Consider the following 18230-nt stretch of genomic DNA (forward strand, 5'->3'; position numbering starts at 1 on the left):
ATTATTACATGCATAATAGATGGTTCACCGCTAATGAAATCCAACATTTGTGTCACTCCTAATAAAAATAAATGGTCTGCTATGCCTGTGTGGTTCCAATAAAGATTAAGCAGAGGCATGTCTCCATAAGGAGTTTTAAACTTAACAAGTTGAGTAAATGCATTGGGAGATGCCCATTACTCTGATATAAAGCGCAACCTAGATTTCACCACTACCAGGAAGGCCGGCTGCAGGGCGGCCTGTGGTCCCTCTAGTGGCAGGCAGTAAGGTTAAAACATGGCCTTCCCACAGAGGGGGTTCCAAGAGCTAAGTTTCTTGAAGAATGATAATATGAAAAGCCTTATAAGCATCACATTTATTAAATAAGAGGTGTTTAAATCCTTTTGTGTTCAATCAAGCTAGACTATAGACCCCAGGCCTTTTTCCATTGGATTGTTATCTTTGGGTAACAAAATTCTTTTTAAGATTTGTGTTCGTCCATGGGTGTATAGTCATTAATTTCACCTGCCGGCTTCTTCAAACACCCCTTGCATACAAGTAACTCTTAACAGTGGATTATGATTGCTTTCATTTGCAACAGAGTGATTTTCATTTTGTACATCTTCGTGCTTCTGATTTGGGTCAATTTCTCCTCTCGCGCTTATCTGGTTCTGAGTGTAGTCTTGAATTAGGATAAAACCTAAATGATATAACTGTTCTAGCTTGCCGGAGCATATTATAGATGTTTACTGTTTTTTTGAACAAATCAACTAAAAATGAATGAAATTATAACGAATGAAAAATGACAAAACATTAAAAAAAATGTGACCCCCCAATCCTGTGATTCTCTTGACTAAAAACCCACCCTAACCGCTTCCCCACAAGATTTAACCCTTTATCCCACCCCCACATATATTTGTTATTTTTTTCATTATTTATTTTTCATTATATATTCCATTTGTTATTTTATTTTTCCTTATAAAGACTGTATACCATTACGGATTACACCAGTTTGGATACATAATCTCACTAATCCAGGGTTATTGTCTTCTACAAACTCAACCTGTGATATATATTGTCACCTGATTGTATATCTTACAAAATATGCACATCGCTAAACACATTGAGAATTCTTGATCTGTTTAGCACATATTGCAGGCATGGAGTAGGTCTGCATTGTAAAATTAAAGTGTGGTAATTTTTTAAGTTATTGTCAGAGTTGATCTTTCAATTAAATGTGCAGTTACTTTCTGTTCACTTGCTGAATATAGCTGCTTTTTTACTATTGCCAATGTTTAGTCTAGGTGCATTAGTTTGGATATTGTTAGCTGGACAGGAATTTAAATGTTTTATCTGTGGGTTCTGTAGCAGAATTGGTGCCATACAAATTTCCTCTATATCTTTCCTTCTCCGTTCAATTGTTAGAAAATGTGCTTTGTTTTGCCACAATTTAAAAGTGTTCATCTCAATATCTTCATTATGAAATCGATATTGGATCTTGGGTTGAATGGTATCAAGGGTTTGAGTCTGCAGATGTTCCGTGTTTGCAGCACTCAACTGCTCCATTAATTCAGCTGCCTCAATCAGATCGTCCATAGGTTCAGTAATCTCAGGTTTAGTTTCCGGCAGCAATTGCTCTAAAGCAGGTGTAGATCGTTAAACGCCTCTTTTCAATCTTACTGTTTTCTTAACTTTCTCCAGCATTGGATCTTTCATGGATTCACATGCTTTGAATATTCCCCGTCGTCAGGCTGGGAATCCCCGGTACATTATATAGACCCTTTCCCGTAGGAAAACATTTTCTACGCTTATGCGTCCTATCCACCTCGTTTTGTATCATGCGTGCCTGTACCGTCAGGACGTCATGATATAAATACAGGCCGCGCCCCCGCGCTCCCTCAGATTTCAACCGTCTTTCAAAGTAGTGGGATCCTCGTGTTTACTACTAGTGAAAACTAGGTTGTTTTTTCTGTTTCGCTTCGGCGAAGTTCAAATTCTGGTGAATTATGTCTGGAAAGGCGTTATTTCGCCCGTGTGCAACCTGTGGCCTCAAAAAGGTTTATGAAGGAGACGGCCACATGGACTGTATCTACTGTCTCCACCCGCACCACACGGCGGATACATGTGAGATATGCCAGGGTTTCTCCCAAAAAACCCTTAAGGACCGTAAAAGAAGGCTGGTCGACTGGCTTAATGACGGAGCGGGTGCCTACCCGGCTTCGGAAGTTGGCTCCACGGCCTCCAGGAGCAAGTCGGAGCCTCCATCGAAGAAGGTACGGCCAGCAGAAATTCGCGCTGAGGACAAGCATAAGGGGAAACATGCTGGATCTTCCTCATCACATAAAAAGCCCTCCTCATCATCTAAGACAGAGAGGCTAGAGCTGTCAAAATCCTCCTCAGGGGACCGTCCCAGGTCTTCCATGAGTCGAGAAGCTTCAGCCGGGAAGTCGGCATCGAAATCGACGACGAAGTCTAAGGGCTCGACGACGACGACTTGCTCGTCGACCTCGGTGTCATTGACGATGCCTATTACCGTTCAAGCAGCAGCGGTTGGGATTCCTTCGTCGACGGAGACTCAGTCTATGGCTTGGCTGCCTGAGGTCTATGACCCGATCCCCCCTGAGGTCTTACTGCAGCCAGACACGGCCTGCTCGGCAAAAGGAGAAGGTGACATGGTTCTGCAGCCATCGGATTTAGGCTTACGGCCTTCCACGTCGACGGCGACGAGTGCGAGCGGGGGTATGGTACCTATATCATCCACGTTACTGACCCCCCAGACGGTTTTGTCTCTGGATGTGCTTAATACTCTTCAGAAGCTCCTGCAGCGGCTGGATACGCAGTTCCCTCAACCTGGGACGTCATCGTCACTTTTGTCTGTACCTTCCGTCGACGAGCAAACTTGTACGGCTCGCTCGACGACGAAACACCCATCGGCTCCCCAGGCGGTGAAAGATCGTCCTCGAGCTCAGGAGGAGGGTGAGTTGTCGGAGTCCGACTCTATACTGGATGACTCGGGGTCAGACATCTCCCTGTCACCGTCGAGGGACCCAACATGGAATTCGGATGTAGAGTTGGAGTCTACGAGGAGCCAGACACAGCCATCTCCCCCTGATGATGTGGGAGCCTTCCATGCAATGATGGGGAAAGCTTGTTCCGAATTCGGCTTGATTCCTGAGGAGCAGAAGAAAGACTGTTTCCTTTTTGACCATATGGGTCAAAGGAGAAAATCGGTATTTGCCATCCCAATCCTTGATCACGTGTGGCAAGAAGGTCTCAAGACGATGCACCATCCGTTCTCGGAGCCAGCCATAAAGGGACGGATCGAGAAAAAGTTTAAAGCTCCGGAGTCCACTCCAAAATGTCTAACATCACAACCTCTGTCTGACTCGGTGGTGTCGGCGGCAGCGGCTAGGAAGGCCAGGGTCCAGCAAAAATGTTCAACGCCACCGGAAAGCGAGGCTAGGAGGCAGGACGCCTTTGGAAAGAAGGTGCTCTCGGTCGGAGCGACGACAGTAAGAGCAGCCAATTCCTTAGCGATCGTGTCACGATATGATAGGGAAATGTGGCACAAACTAGCCCCTATCCTAGAACACCTGCCAGACGAACACCGGAAAGCAGCTATGTTACTGGTGCGGGATGGCGAAGAGGCCTCGAACCACGCTATTAATATCGCAGTTCACCTAGCAGAGTCTGGTTTCAAACAAATCAACCATGGAGTAGTGCTTCGTCGACAAGCGTGGCTCAAATGTACTACTTTCCGTCCTGAAGTACAGTACAAAGTCCTGGACATGCCATGCGAAGGGGAACACCTGTTTGGCGAAAAGGTTGATGAAGCGCTGAAAGGGATGAAAGAAGACACGGATACTGCTAGGTCCCTCGGCGCCCTTCAAACGGGTAGAAATTTTCGCTCTTTTCGCCCCTTCAGGGGTGCTTCTGGAAACTCCCGCTTTGGAGCCTCGAGGGACCGTGGATTTAACAGGCCCTCGTACTCTTCACAAGGGTTCAGACGAGCGTCCCAGTCGGCACGTAGAAGCAGGGACTATCAAGCCTCCAGGCGGCGAGGCTCAGGTCCGTCGTCAACGAAGAACAAGTAAACCAGCAACCAATGACGGCCTTCGGACGGTCCTGGGGGGTCGAGTCTCTCATCACTTCGACCGATGGAAATGCATCAGCACAGATCGATGGGTCCTAGACACGATTCGCATGGGTCATGCGCTGCAATTCAAAGACAAGCCTCCGCGTCTTCCTCCTTTATTCTCGACACAGCCCCACCTCCGAATCCTACGACAAGAGGCGGCGCTTATGTTGCGAAAAGGGGCGCTAGAGAGAGTTCCTGTGGCACAGGAAGGACAAGGAGTTTATTCCAGGTTCTTTGTTGTCAAAAAGCCAAACGGCAAATGGAGGCCCATTCTCGACCTGAGGGTACTCAACAAGTGGCTAAAGAGCCTAAAATTCAAAATGCTAAAGCTCCAAGAGGTTATCAGGTCGGTGCAACCCATGGATTATCTATCATCACTAGACCTTCAAGATGCTTATTTTCACATCCCAATACGGCCACGACACAGAAGATATTTAAGATTCGTCGTCGGGAGAAAGCATTTTCAGTTCAAGGTCCTCCCGTTCGGGCTCAAGTCCTCCCCCAGGACGTTCACCAAGTGCTTGGCCCCTATAGCGGCCCATTTAAGGAAGGATGGTCATCATGTCTATCCATATCTAGACGACTGGCTGGTCAGTGGTTCATCCAAGGAACAAACACGAGACAGTCTACGAGCCACAATGTCCATCTTACAGGAACTGGGCTTCGCAATAAACTTCAACAAGTCCTCCGTAGAGCCTTCGAGGACCTTGGTCTTTCTAGGAGCGGAGTTTCATACACACACAAGCCTGGTGAAACCATCCAGCGAAAGAATTCAGAAACTTCAAAACAAGGCGTCGGAATGGAGAGGCGGTACCAAGGTCTCAGTGCGCAAGTACATGTCCCTGCTAGGGACCATGTCGTCCTGCATTCCGTTGATAAACTGCCGTCTGTTTATGAGACCTAGTTCAAGCACTCGGCTGGTGGAGAGTGTCTACTCATCTAACGAAAGGGATGCCTCTACTGGAACCAGAGTTCCAAAAGACGGTGTGACGGATGCATCGCTGAGCGGATGGGGAGCTCATCTGGATACGTTACAGGTACAAGGCCAGTGGTCTTTGCAGGAGTCCTCCCTGCATATCAACCTGATAGAACTGAGAGCAGTGCGATGGGCTCTGAAATCTTTTCTTCCTCAACTGAGGGACTCGGTGGTGCGTGTCATGACGGACAACACCACTACGATGTTCTACTTGAGGAAACAAGGAGGGACATGTTCCAGGTCCCTATCAACGGAGGCACAGAAAATCTGGCATTGGGCCCTGCAACACAACATGCAAATCTTAGCGTTCCACCTACCAGGCGTGAGAAACGTGGAAGCCGATGCCCTCAGCAGAGAAATGAACGAAGTTCACGAATGGGTGCTGAACGACCAACAACTACAACAAGTATTCAAGAAATGGGGACACCCTTCCATAGACCTGTTTGCAACGAAGAACAACAAAAAATGCCATCAGTACGCAAGCAGATGGCCTCAGCAGGGCTCACTGGGGGATGCGTTCTCATTCCCATGGACGAACAAATTCCTGTACGCATTCCCTCCATTTCCCCTTGTCCGGAGGACGTTGCAATGGATCCTCAGGTACCCATGTCGGGTAATTCTAGTGGCCCCATACTGGGCCAGACAGGTGTGGTTTTCAGACCTACTACACTTAGCGGCGGCGGAACCGATGAGATTCCAGAAGACCCCCGACCTTCTGTCTCGACAGGAGGGTGTCGTTTGGCATCACGACCCGGACAGCCTCAAGTTGACGGCCTGGCTCCTGACTTCGCCGAATTTGGTCGGCTAACGATTCCGGAGGACTGTCGGCGTATCCTGCAAGCGGCAAGAGCACCTTCCACAAACGCCTCATATGCGTACAAATGGAAAAGTTTCTGTCAATGGTGTGAGGATCAACCAGGTTTGGCCCCGCAATCGATTAAGCCGGAACAGCTCCTTCCATACTTGCTGTTCTTAGCTCAAAAGGGCCTGTCGGTGTCGTCAATAAAAGTACACCTAGCAGCCATTTCCAGGTTTACTCGTCGACGGCACTCGGCACCATTGTTCAGTGACCGCCTGATTAAGCACTTCCTTAAAGGCCTTTTTCGGAGTTTCCCTCCAGAGAAGAAATTTCCGCCGGAGTGGAGCCTCAATCTGGTCTTAACGTCTCTTATGAAGCCTCCTTTTGAGCCAATGTCATCATCGTCTCTAAAGTTTCTGTCGTGGAAATTGGCCTTCCTGGTGGCCATCACTTCAGCCCGACGTATTTCAGAAGTTCAGGCTCTAATGGTAGACCCACCATACTTACGGTTTTTCAAGACCAAGGTAGTCCTAGCCACTAACCCACAGTTCATACCAAAAGCTCCTTCGGTGTTCCATAAACACTCCTCTATTGTGTTGCCTACGTTTTTTCCGGAGCCATGCTCGGGAGCGGAGCGCATGCTACACACATTGGATGTAAAAAGGGCTCTCAAGTTTTATCTTCATCGTACGCAACCGTTCAGAGAAACGAGACAGCTGTTCGTGGCCTATGGTTTGGGTGCTAGAGGAAAAGCCATTTCAAAGCAAGGACTATCAAGATGGGTGTCATCTACCATTTCGTACTGCCATTCCAGGGCAGGGAAGCCTCTTCTACGACGGCCAAGAGCTCATTCAACTAGAGCAGCGGCATCGTCGACGGCACTGTGGGCCGGAGTCCCTCTAGGGGACATCTGCATGGCGGCTACCTGGGCGGCTACACACACCTTTACCCGCCATTACTGCCTGTCGCAGCAACATGCCGAAGACACCCGGATGGGACAGGCGGTGCTTCGACACCTATTCCAATAAGGTAAGCCCCGGCTGAGGGGTTGCATCCTGTGGAATTTAGGACTGTATGTGGTTCGTTTTCCTATGTTAACGATTACTGATGTATACATGATCATAGGGAACGGCCTTTGCGAAGAAAGTATATGGGTTTGCATGCACGCCTCCTCTTGGGGGTGGTACTGCTATGTAATCTATTCAAAGCATGTGAATCCATGAAAGATCCAATGCTGGAGAAGGGAATAGTTTCTTACCTGTAACTCCATTTCTCCAGCATTGGTATCTTTCATGGATTCACATGCGCCCACCTGCCTCCCCTGAACATGCAAACCGGTTCCCCCACTACTTTGGGGGCCGAAATCTGAGGGAGCGCGGGGGCGGGGCCTGTATTTATATCATGACGTCCTGACGGTACGGGCACGCATGATACAAAACGAGGTGGATAGGACGCATAAGCGTCGAAAAAGTTTTCCTACGGGAAAGGGTCTATATAATGTACCGGGGATTCCCAGCCTGACGACGGGGAATATTCAAAGCATGTGAATCCATGAAAGATACCAATGCTGGAGAAATGGAGTTACAGGTAAGAAACTATTCCCTTTTTCACCGTTCTTACATTAGATTGAAATCTCTATTTATCCGGAGTTGTTAAAATTCGTATACATTTTCATGAGCCAAGTTGAGTCCCCTTAGATAAAGCTCTTTGATTCATATACTTTTTTCGTCCCCTGCATAGGGTTTACGTTCTTCTTTTGTTTTTGTGCTTCAATAATTTTGAAGGTAGGTTTAGCTTGATGGGAGATCGGTTCAGGAGATTCCAGTTCTATTTCCTGAACTTCGTTTCTCGACATCAATTAGTATGTAGGATATTTACCCTTCAGGAAGGTGACTTGCTGAGTATGGAGAAGGTGAACATAAGATTATTCGGGTTCCATTATGCAATTAATTTCCAATTGGTTGCCTGACTATAGTCTTGAGGAAACCTTTATCTAGCAGGTGCTCATAGAGTTTATTTATTTATTCTTTTTGAACAGTTAATTTGTTATCCAGCATCTCATATAATTTAGCTATTGACATTAAAGCGGTGTTCATGGTTGTCAGCATAACTTCTACCAAGGCAACTGGCTCCTTCTTATAGTTCCCCTGGGCTCCGAGGAGTAGGATTTACATAGGAGGCTGCCGAACATATCGAGGAGTCTAGAGAGTTCCTACACAGTATAGGTGATTGAGATAGGTCAAGGTGACTAAATGGGGAGACAGGTCTCTGTAGATTCACCAATTGTGTATCCGGAACTAAAAATACTTCTGCAGCAGACTGCTCAGAGGGAGCATTATTAACAACTGTTTCCTCTTCTTGCCTTTCTATGATTGTTCTATTGGGTGTTTCGTGTGATACAGGAACAGAGTTTGCTGTGGGAACTAGAACATCAGTTCTAACGCTTGCCTTGTCTAGTTTACAATTTCGAGGGGATTGTGTCCTCCGACGTATTCCACATGTATGACAAGTAATGACCCCAGCTTTGCTGCTTCGGAAAATGTTTGGGCGTAGGCGTCCTGCGCCGATCACGTCGATGCGCTGTCCCTCGAAGGCCTCCGTCGAGGGTCGACATCACTGGATGTTATATATAGGAGGCACGGTGCCCGTAGCCTCAGTTCTGTTTTTTCCGCAAACGTGTTTGCTTCGGAATCGCGGCGCGCTCGATTCTTCTACTTCGAAAGCGATGTCTTCGTCTTCTACCCCGAAGTTGGGCTTTAAAAAATGTCGGGACTGCGGTTCGAGAATGTCCATCACGGACCTGCACGACATCTCCCTCTGGTGCCACGCCACCGACAACTGCGATGACTGCCAGTCCCTGACATCGAAGGCCTTGTGGGAACGGAAGAAGAAATTAACGGTAGGTAGGGAGTCCAAGCCCCATAAGTCGAAATCTGCTGGGCTTTCGACCAACGACTCGAGGGGCGAAAATCCAGGGGGGGTCTCTGTGTGGTTCCCGCCATTCCTCTGCCTCTTCGAGGCATTCTAGGCAGCGCCGTCACCGGTCGCCTTCCCCGTCCTCGTCTGAGGACTCTGCCAGACGGCGGATGACTTGTCCCACCAAGTCTTCGTCACGGGCAGAATGGGATGCATTCTGCCAGCAGATGATGGCGATTTTCGAATCACAAGGCACAGTTCCGGCCGCGCCTTCGAAAGAAGCCGGCAGGGAACGGGCTTGGTCCACCACTCGCACGCCTTTGGGCTTGGGCGGTCGGCGCGATCATCGGGAGCCATCGAGGTCCCGATCATTTAAGGAAGATCGCCGAAGCCGTGCCAGATCCAGGTCCTGGTCCTCGACGCCATCAAGACCGTCGGACCTTTGAAGCCTTCGAGGAAGGTGTTGACGCCATCAGCGCCTTATAGTGTCTTGTCTCTTTTGTGGTCTTATCTCTGAGTGACAATAAAATAATATGTATAAATGCATATTTCTGGCCTATGGCTTATATGGACGATCATTTTGGTTTCTGTTCTTTGTTTACAGTAAAATCTTGCACATCCCTTGTGCATAAACGGATGTTTGCAGTTGAATTTTACACGCTCAAATCCACCATACTTGTTTTGTCAAGGAAATGTGAAGTATTTCTTACTGGGCATTCCTTTAATTGTATGTTCGCTCTGTCCCAGTTAATGGAGCAAATAGCTAGCAAACATAACTTGCCCTATGTATGTATTATGCATAGTGAAATATAATGCGCATTTTGGGACGTGCTGTGATAGGAATATCTAATGTATGTTCCTTCATATTTTGTTTTTCCAGTTACAGAGGTTATGACTGCCGGAATAATTTGTTCTATACACAAACTGGTGAGGTAGTTTACCACATTGCAGCAGTCGCCGTGGTGTACAACAGGCAGCAACACTCCCAAAGACTCTATCTTGGACATGATGACGACATCCTCAGCCTTGCCATTCACCCTGTGAAGGACTATGTAGCAACAGGCCAGGTGGGGTCTTATTTTAGTTTTGACGGATCTGCTAAACAATAATCCCTGTAAAAAGTCAGATATTCAAATTTGTACCTTTTTTCTTGTTCCATATGTTTGCAATATGATAACAAGTTGTGATTGTTGTGGCCTGTATGTGTCATTCCCCAAGTAAATACACAAATGCTTTCATAACATCATGCGTGTCACAAAAATGAGAAAGTCCTTGGTGAAGATTAACATGCTATTTTATGCTATTTTCTCAGTTTGTAGGTTTTATAAAAGCATCATGTTATACTGATAATTAGGAAATGCTTTATTAATCATAAGAAAGATCAGGCAGATTAGTGTGCACTAGTTTGGCAGTTTCTCCACACATTTCTATTTAGTGGGCAACTTAATGCCATATTAATACTCAGAAATGTGACTCTGTTTAAAGGATCGATACTTAAACATGCCACGGCCAAATTTAACACTTTAATGTTCAGTTGTGGTCAAAGTATTGGTGGCAAACCGTTTATGCCCTGTATACTTCTTTTTGTCTGTGTTCTTATTTTTTTTTAAATATCAGTGTTAGCCCAATTAGTTTCTCTCCAATTATTCACAACCTGAATACATTAGACTGGTAGTCAATCTGAGGAAGTCCATAGGACAATTCTCTCCTCGATCAATGCCCGCCATACAATTTCTTTGCCACAGTGTCCCTTCTCACATACTATTTTTGACAAAGTAGGTGTGCCAACTTCTCAAGACCCTATGGACCATCAGTTCCCTAACTTTCACAGCCCCATTTTAAGAGCGGTTAAATGCCAGGAGGTACTCACAAGTGGTATATCCTGTCAGTCTACTGACTAGTTTGCTAAACAAGAAACCGAGATTCAGTGTGATCCCTGAATGATTAGGCCTAGCAAAGCTTGTACATGCAAATTATGATGAGGTGGCAGGCAAAGTGAGTTATCTAGGATTAAGGTAAAGATTATTTTGATCAAGTGTATGCAGTAAAGAAAGTTTGATTGAAGGGCGTCTACTGAATGAAAGTGAGGAAACCCAAGTGTAGGAAAAAACAAGTGCGGAATGTCCAGGGCAAGAAGAACCTAGGCGGGGTTGGAAGACTGAGGTTTTTGGCAAGTTTAATTTTTGGAAAAAGTCCCAGTTATTGAAATGTTATGGGTCAATGTTTAATGCATCTGTTGGTGATGATGAGCGTTCAAGTTTTTTCTGAATTGTAGTGTGGGGTTGATGGTGGTTTCTTGCAGCCATAAATAAAGATTTTAAGAAGTCACAGCTGTTCAAGTACCCAACTGTTCAGCGTCAGGGGTGAAGAAAGAAGATCAGACATTAAGGAAAATTGAACAATGTCGGAATATAAAAATATGCTTTTCACAGGTTAAACAAATTCTGATGTACCTGGAAGACTAGTACTTCACATGAACTATTGTTACTTTGAAGGGTGTTCCACGAATTAAGAACACATACATATGCTGCACATTGTAAAAAGTTACTCATTGTGTCTGTATTTGCATACATGCTATTTTAGGCCTCAAACATTTTTTGGTCACACAGTTAATTCCTTTTTTTGTTTGATTTGCATGTCACAAATTTCAAAAAAGCATGTCTGGTACAATTTAAATGCATAGGCCAATGATGATATATCAAATAATGCATCATCATCATTATAAGAGACGTTTAAAGTTCTTTCCGAACTATAAGAGTATTTGAAATTATTAAACATGAATGTCACATCCAACATAGACATCGTACAAATCCATTGTAAATCCTATTTTGAGAAAATCTTTCCATCAGGAAGGACAAGCCCAATTATTTCTTTTAGTTTACCACATCCCACAGTGAAACCTCAAAATACAGTGCACATTAAATGATGAATCAGTGTACATTATAATTTATACCTTAGACATCTGTTATTAACATAATAAACAGACTTTTAAATAATTCTCATCAAACTGTTTCATTAGTGCAAAAATTGTAAAATGGCCCAGAAAAGGCTATTAACTTTTTATAAGGATTTTTTCCTTTGATATACAATCAACAAATTATGCATAGGTACATCTGACCGTGAAAACACAATTATCACAGAGGACATTTCTATAGATATTCCAAAGACTCTTATTTATCTCAAAGGGCCAAAGATTAAGTATCATTTTACCAATTCCTGGCCATTGGTTGCAGCCAGGTTTTGCTTGTAAAATGTATTTCAAGCATACAGGGAATGCTGGAATGCAAGATGGCATTTATCCATTTGTTTATTTTTTGAATATTTGTATGGCGCCCTTACAGCATAGTGTTTCCAGGTGCCACAAGACAAAAGAGGGGGTAGGGGCAGCAGGGAAGAAAAAAACAATAACTAGGCCTTGCGACATTCAGATTGTGCATGTGCAGTAACAAGAAGTGCTGGCGGAAGGGAGTATACGGACAAGGGTAGGATAGGGAGAGGAGAAAGTGACTGAATAGGGGGGGTTCCATGGGCTGACCAAGCGCTAGGGGGAGCCCAGGACGGCAAGTGCCAGGGAAACCAGGGGTAAACTAAGTGCAAGGGTGAGTGTAGACCAGAAGTTGGTTAGGGAAGGGTGCCTGGGGTCAAGTGCTGGTAAAGGATGAAGGGGAGAACTGGTTAATGGAGGGTCTGGCTGCAGTAAGACTCATAGGGCACACAGGCAACCAGTCGCAATGGCAGGTGGAGATCAGCAAAGGGGAGGGGAGAGGGAAGGAGGAGCAGCAAAGGAAGATCTTGAGAAGCTTGCAAAACTTAAGGTTATTCGGCTAAAGTCGTAGAGGGGCAAGGAGGGTGTTTCAGAGGGAGGCTTCTGCCGAGGAGAGAGATCTACCTCCCACTCTCTGCTTAGAGAAACGTATGATCTGCAGAGAGTTTGAGCTGGGAGGTATTTATGGAGAGGAAGTTGGATGTAAGGTGGTCCTGGACCCCAGAAAACCTTGTGGATAATGCAGAGGGTCTTGCAAACCAGTGGGAGCCAGTGGAGATTTTTTAAGGCTGGAGAGATTCGGTCCCTGGGCTTGAGGTCAAGGATAAGTCTTGCAGTCCGGTTCTGGATTAGTTGAAGAAGGCGGATGGAGGAAAGAGGTAGATTAAGGAAGAGGCTGTTACAGTAATCCACACTAGAAAGAAACAGTGATCTGGAGACATTGAGTTTCTGGGGGAAGGTGAGGAAAGGGAGAATGCCTCTGAGCTGGTGAAGCTGAAAGTGGGCCTTTTTGGCAAGGTCAGCGATGTGAGGAGAAAAGGAGATGGAGGAGTTAAAGATGACACCTAGGTTTTTTTGCCTCACATGAGGGTAAGGAGAAGGGGCCCACGGAGGGTAGCCAGTGAGTAGGAAGGAAGGGTGGGGGGAGGAGTCCCAATGAGAATGTTGTAGGTTGCGTCTGGGCAGGACCTGTTTAAACTCAACTCTAACCCTTTGTTTTAGAGGATTTAAGGGACCCTTTGATACTCTAAAAAACGTAATACTCATATTTATCTTCTCTTCATTAGGAAATTCTGGGCAGCAAACTTCCTGGGGCTGTCAAACTGGTTTCAGGTGCACTGCGCTCAGATAAATTCACCCCTGCTTTTCCATTATTTTTTTCATCTGTATTGATTGTTCTAAGGTAGTGTAGGGTCCGGTTTTGCTGATGAGTTAACCCTTGAGTGCTTTATGTAGGCAGAAAATGGTGTTCTATATTTCAGATGTAAAAATATCGACCTTCATGAAAGGATTTAATTGAAGAACAAAATGCCTTTTGGCTGGTAACAGGGTAACTAATATCCCAAATATTGAGAGTTTTGGGGGATCTTTCAACCTCTTTAATGCAACTTATGTTCATACAGTATTTTGAAACTTCCTGCGGCCATATTATCGAACATTTGCACTTGTCAAAAATTGAGCAAATGCAATTAGTTTTGCTGCAATTGTAAATAAAGAATAGAGAAAACAGTTTCTGCCCCAAGCTATATTTTCTAAACATGTTGGCTCTGTAACATAAAAAGTAAAATGTTTATATTTTTTAAGTTATGTACCAAACATAGTAAAAAAAAGAAAAGCCTACTTCATTTTTCATTCTGAGGAAAACATTTTTATACTGATTTGGTCAAACCGTTTTTGCTCCATTCCCTATTATGCATGTAGCAACATTGGTGCTAAATTAATTTGCTTCATTTTTCTGCACAAGGACACACTTTGGGTAATCTGTTCTTAGATGGTATCTTTATTTTCCTTTTCAACTCTCTCCTCTTTAAATCTCTATTTGAAGGATGGAAGAATTTTGGCTTCCAAAAAATGCAATTAATTGTAATCCCTGGATCTTCATTATGCAATCTCTATAAATGTTAGCTGAAGCACTGGCATTACTAATTGAAAAATAATGGCACACTAGATGACCCAGTATGGATGCCTATCTAGGAACTTCTGGAATACAGTCTTATTGAGTGAGGGCCTACTCATTTAATTAACATTTACTTCATTGGGACTTTCATACAAATTGCAGTGTTAAGTGGATGTATTGGTGTCTGCTCTATACACTTGTCCCCAGACAGTACACAAACAATACATTTTGTGTGTGTGGATTGTAAGAGTCTACTTTAACGTAAATATAAAAAATATGGTGTTCATTTTGTTTTTATGGGGCACATATGTATACGTTTTGTAGAAGTTGAGCGTGAGCACAATGAAACTTGTAATAGTTTAATAATGTTCTGCCTAATGAGTCTTCAATCCAAGTTAATTGTGCGGCTTAATTCTCTACCGTTAAGGGTGGTGTGAATGCAACCTCTTTTCCTAGATCATACAAGGTGTAGGGTGAACTGGGACATAGGGTGTAATGGGACATAGTGGTAGAGTGGTTGGCTTAATAATTATGGGATAACCAGTCTGTGGCTTTAGGTATGATGGTGAGCAGGTACCAAGTAATACACTTGTTGTGTATAGTTTCGTCTCTTAAAGTTCTGCGGATTCAGTGCTACTTTGCCGCTTAATGTGTGTGTGTCCTCACACATGCTTGAAAGGTCCTCTCTCCACAGTGGTTCTGCCTCATTCATGTTTATATGTGTAGTTTTTGTTTCTCCCTGGCCCATCTCAGTCCGAGTCCATGTTGCCTCAGTGAGGACAGTGTGTCGTATCCAGATTGTTTCTCTGTACTATAATGTTTGGGTCTCAGTGATCACTGATGTATTTCCTGCTTTCCCCCAGGTCTTTGCTGACAAGTCTGTTTTCAAATGATTATAAGTCATACATGCTACCTTTCTTCAAAACAAAAATCAACTTAAAGGCCTTCTCTATGTCTCGCTATAGATATTGGGTCTCATTACAAGTTTGGCGGTGGCCTTGCCGGTAAAAACTGGCAGGCTGCCGCCAAACTTGCAGTTTTTCCGGCACCCGCGAATGGGCAATTACTGGGTCATTATGGCCTGCCAGACCCGGTAATTGCCCATTCGCGAGCGCCGGAATGGAATGCTCTCCATTCCCACTTGAGGCCCATAGGGCTCAATGGGAATGGGGAGGACGAATGCACCAGATGGTGCCGGTGGATTGGACATGCTTCCGACATGCTCTCCTCGCGGGTGCCAGGTCAGACCTGGTGGCCGTTATGCCACCCACAAGCAAGACTTGTAGTTTGCCGGTCCGGGATCTACGGTACCGGCAAGCTTACCTGTACCGTACTTCCCGGACTGGCAAACTTGTAATGAGGCCCATTGTTTTTTCTTCATGGGGTATTCAACCTTGGGAGGAGTAAGAGTTCCACTTTCACCACCACCAGCACTGCAACATTTCTCAAGGCCCACTCCCCCTGCCAGAGAGATGTTTTCTCAGTGGTGGCCACATTTAAATCTCTTAGATGTTATTTTCTCTGGGGGTGTCACTGGGTGTCCCAAGGAATGCTCAAAAACAAAAAGTCGAGTTCAAAAGATTTATTAAAGTAACCTATGGTTGTCAGAATGGGGCTAGTGTTTTTGGCTTTTATTACCACTTTGTGACTTTCCTTGTCTCTACTTGTCTGCATTATTTCTGGTCTCCGACTTTGCCAGAGTATAATGCTTTGGCAGTCTTTGTTTCAGTTTCTTGATGTGAAGGATTGTTCGTCTCCCAGGATGTAGCCTGGTGATCTCCCTCTTTCCCACTGGACTCTTGCTTCACAAGAGTACAGTGTGTTACCAGTCTTTCTTGTTAATCTGCCGCTTCAAGCTTTTGCCTCTATGCAGATCCCAGAAAGCAACATTTCCCTCCCATAATCTCTGAGCTCTTTCCCTCCACTGACATATCATTTATAATTGTTCTCCCAGTGCTTGGGAATCTCTGTTCCAGAACAGTGTGGCTTAATTTTGTAATTTCCCATAACTCTTTGTAATTTCCCATGACTCTCTGTGAGGAGTCACATATCATCTTCTTGCTTGACTGACACATAAGGATTTGCATCTCTATGCCAGAGTGCAACATCCTGCTCTTCTCATGCTTTTCACAGTAGACTCTGGCTCGCCACCCGAGTATGATGTATCAAAATATTTTCTTTTCTGTTAGCTGACACTTAAGGATTAGCAGCTGCATCCCAGAATGCAGAATCTCTGTCCTGTTATCTCTCCCACAGGCATGACCCTGACTAGGCTAGTGGTTTAATGTTCACTCTTTTCAGGGTCTAGGTGGAGTTGGACCTTTTCCCTACATGCAGCACCTCTACCACTCCGTTACTTCTTTCTGTTTATCTTTCTCTCTAGAATCATCATGCAAAGTGTATGCCCTTTCCAGGAACATGGTCTCGCACTCCAAATCTTTGCGGTCAGAGACTCGCTCTCTGCTTCCGTTATCCCCACTCAGTTTTGGGTGTTTGTGAGCTCAGTTTAGCACTTCCATTACATGCAACATCTTTTCATGTCTTTCCAACAGTCTTTTAAGCTTGAGTTTGCAAGCTGTCTTTGTCACTCCCGACATCCCCTCATGTGGATCATCTGGTTGTTTCTTTCTTGGGTGGTTTACTTCTCAGAGACTGGATTGGTGGATTCAGGAGTCTGGATCCACCACCTCTCTACCTCTTCATTCCCAGAGTTTTCAAGTTGTCTGGCAAACTCACTTTGATGACCCCAAAGTAGGTCTTGTCCCCCTTCTACTGGGACAATGACTGGATTTCTAACATGGACCGGCAGTTATCTTGCCTCGTCTCACTATCCGCGCTTTCAGCTCTACTGTCCCGTTTGCTCTTCCCAGTCGCTGCACATGTTATCCATGAAGAGATGTTTAGAGGCTTGTGGGCCAGGTACACCCCATTCACTTTTGGATCATCTTCTGCCTGCGACTCAAGTAGGCTTGCTCTCATGTCTACAGCACAGCGCTGCTCCTGGACAGGGAAGAGGTCTTGCCACCCCAGGTAGCCTATTTCCGTCCATGGATATCCTCCTCCTTGATGTTATCTGGGTCACTTCGTAATAGGTGATTAGAATTGTTGAGTCTCCCATTGCATTCTTAGTGCATCATTTTACTCAAACTAAGTCTAAAGTATCTTCATTCAATGGGTTGCATCCTCTGACTGATTCATCATGTGGGAAGATATTCTTCCAGTGCAGCTTATCTCAGACAATCTTGACAGGGGGAGTAGTGCAGCTCGGTTACACCTTCTACGGCTTTCGTGTTCCTCAACTCCGGACATGACATTGGTACCCATACACACAGCATGCACTACGCCACCCTACATCCGTCCCTTTTTTCCACATGCTTTGAGACAAGGAAGGTATCAAGAGAGATGACACAGACAACAGATATATATATGGCACCGCCCCATTGTACCTGAAAAAAAAACTGGATTTCCCACTCCCCGGTACCTTCCGACAAGAACACTGCGTTTAGCAGGGAAAAAACTAATCAAATGTCATAGATTCAAGCGAGAAAAAGGACTAGGGAAATCTTTCACGGTTAAGGCAGCCAAATTATGGAACCTTATGCCCACTACTCTGACCGAAGAGAGTAATCTGAAAGTCTTTCAGAAAGCATTGAAAATCTATCCATTTAGATAACCCTCCTTCCCTGTACCATCTTATTTGGAATGTCTTTTGTGTTTTTGTTACAGTGCCCGATGCATGCGGGCTTTAGGTGCTATAGAAATACATACATAAATATTTCTAAACACAGCTTTATTAATGATCAGGATGGTGTAACGCCTACCAAACCCTATGCTATGGTGGGATTTCCCCTGCCTAAAGAAATCCTAAGAAAGTCTGTGTCCACAAGTCCAAACTAAATGTCTGTCTGTGTCAAAACCTATGCTTGTCCAAACAACTACAACATCTAGTGGGGAAATGTTCTCAACCAAATGTAAGTGCTCAAGTTCAATACAGTTCCAAAGTTTTTCAAGGAGGTTTGATCACGTTCTGAAGTTACCGTA

The 18230-nt window shown here is 44.9% G+C and overlaps 1 protein-coding gene across 3 annotated transcripts in view; it reads left to right on the plus strand.

Moving 5' to 3' along the window:
- Nucleotides 1–18230, plus strand: part of EML6 (EMAP like 6) — a 3038586-nt gene that overhangs the window by 1091734 nt on the left and 1928622 nt on the right. For all 3 annotated transcript variants that reach the window (XM_069608236.1, XM_069608238.1, XM_069608237.1), the window contains exon 14: nucleotides 9689–9875. In XM_069608236.1, coding sequence (XP_069464337.1) covers nucleotides 9689–9875 — 187 coding nt within the window. The remainder of the gene's footprint in view (nucleotides 1–9688; nucleotides 9876–18230) is intronic.

Source organism: Ambystoma mexicanum, chromosome 4q, assembly GCF_040938575.1.
Source record: "Ambystoma mexicanum isolate Mex_15411 chromosome 4q, UKY_AmexF1_1, whole genome shotgun sequence".
In the NCBI taxonomy this organism is placed as follows: domain Eukaryota; kingdom Metazoa; phylum Chordata; class Amphibia; order Caudata; family Ambystomatidae; genus Ambystoma; species Ambystoma mexicanum.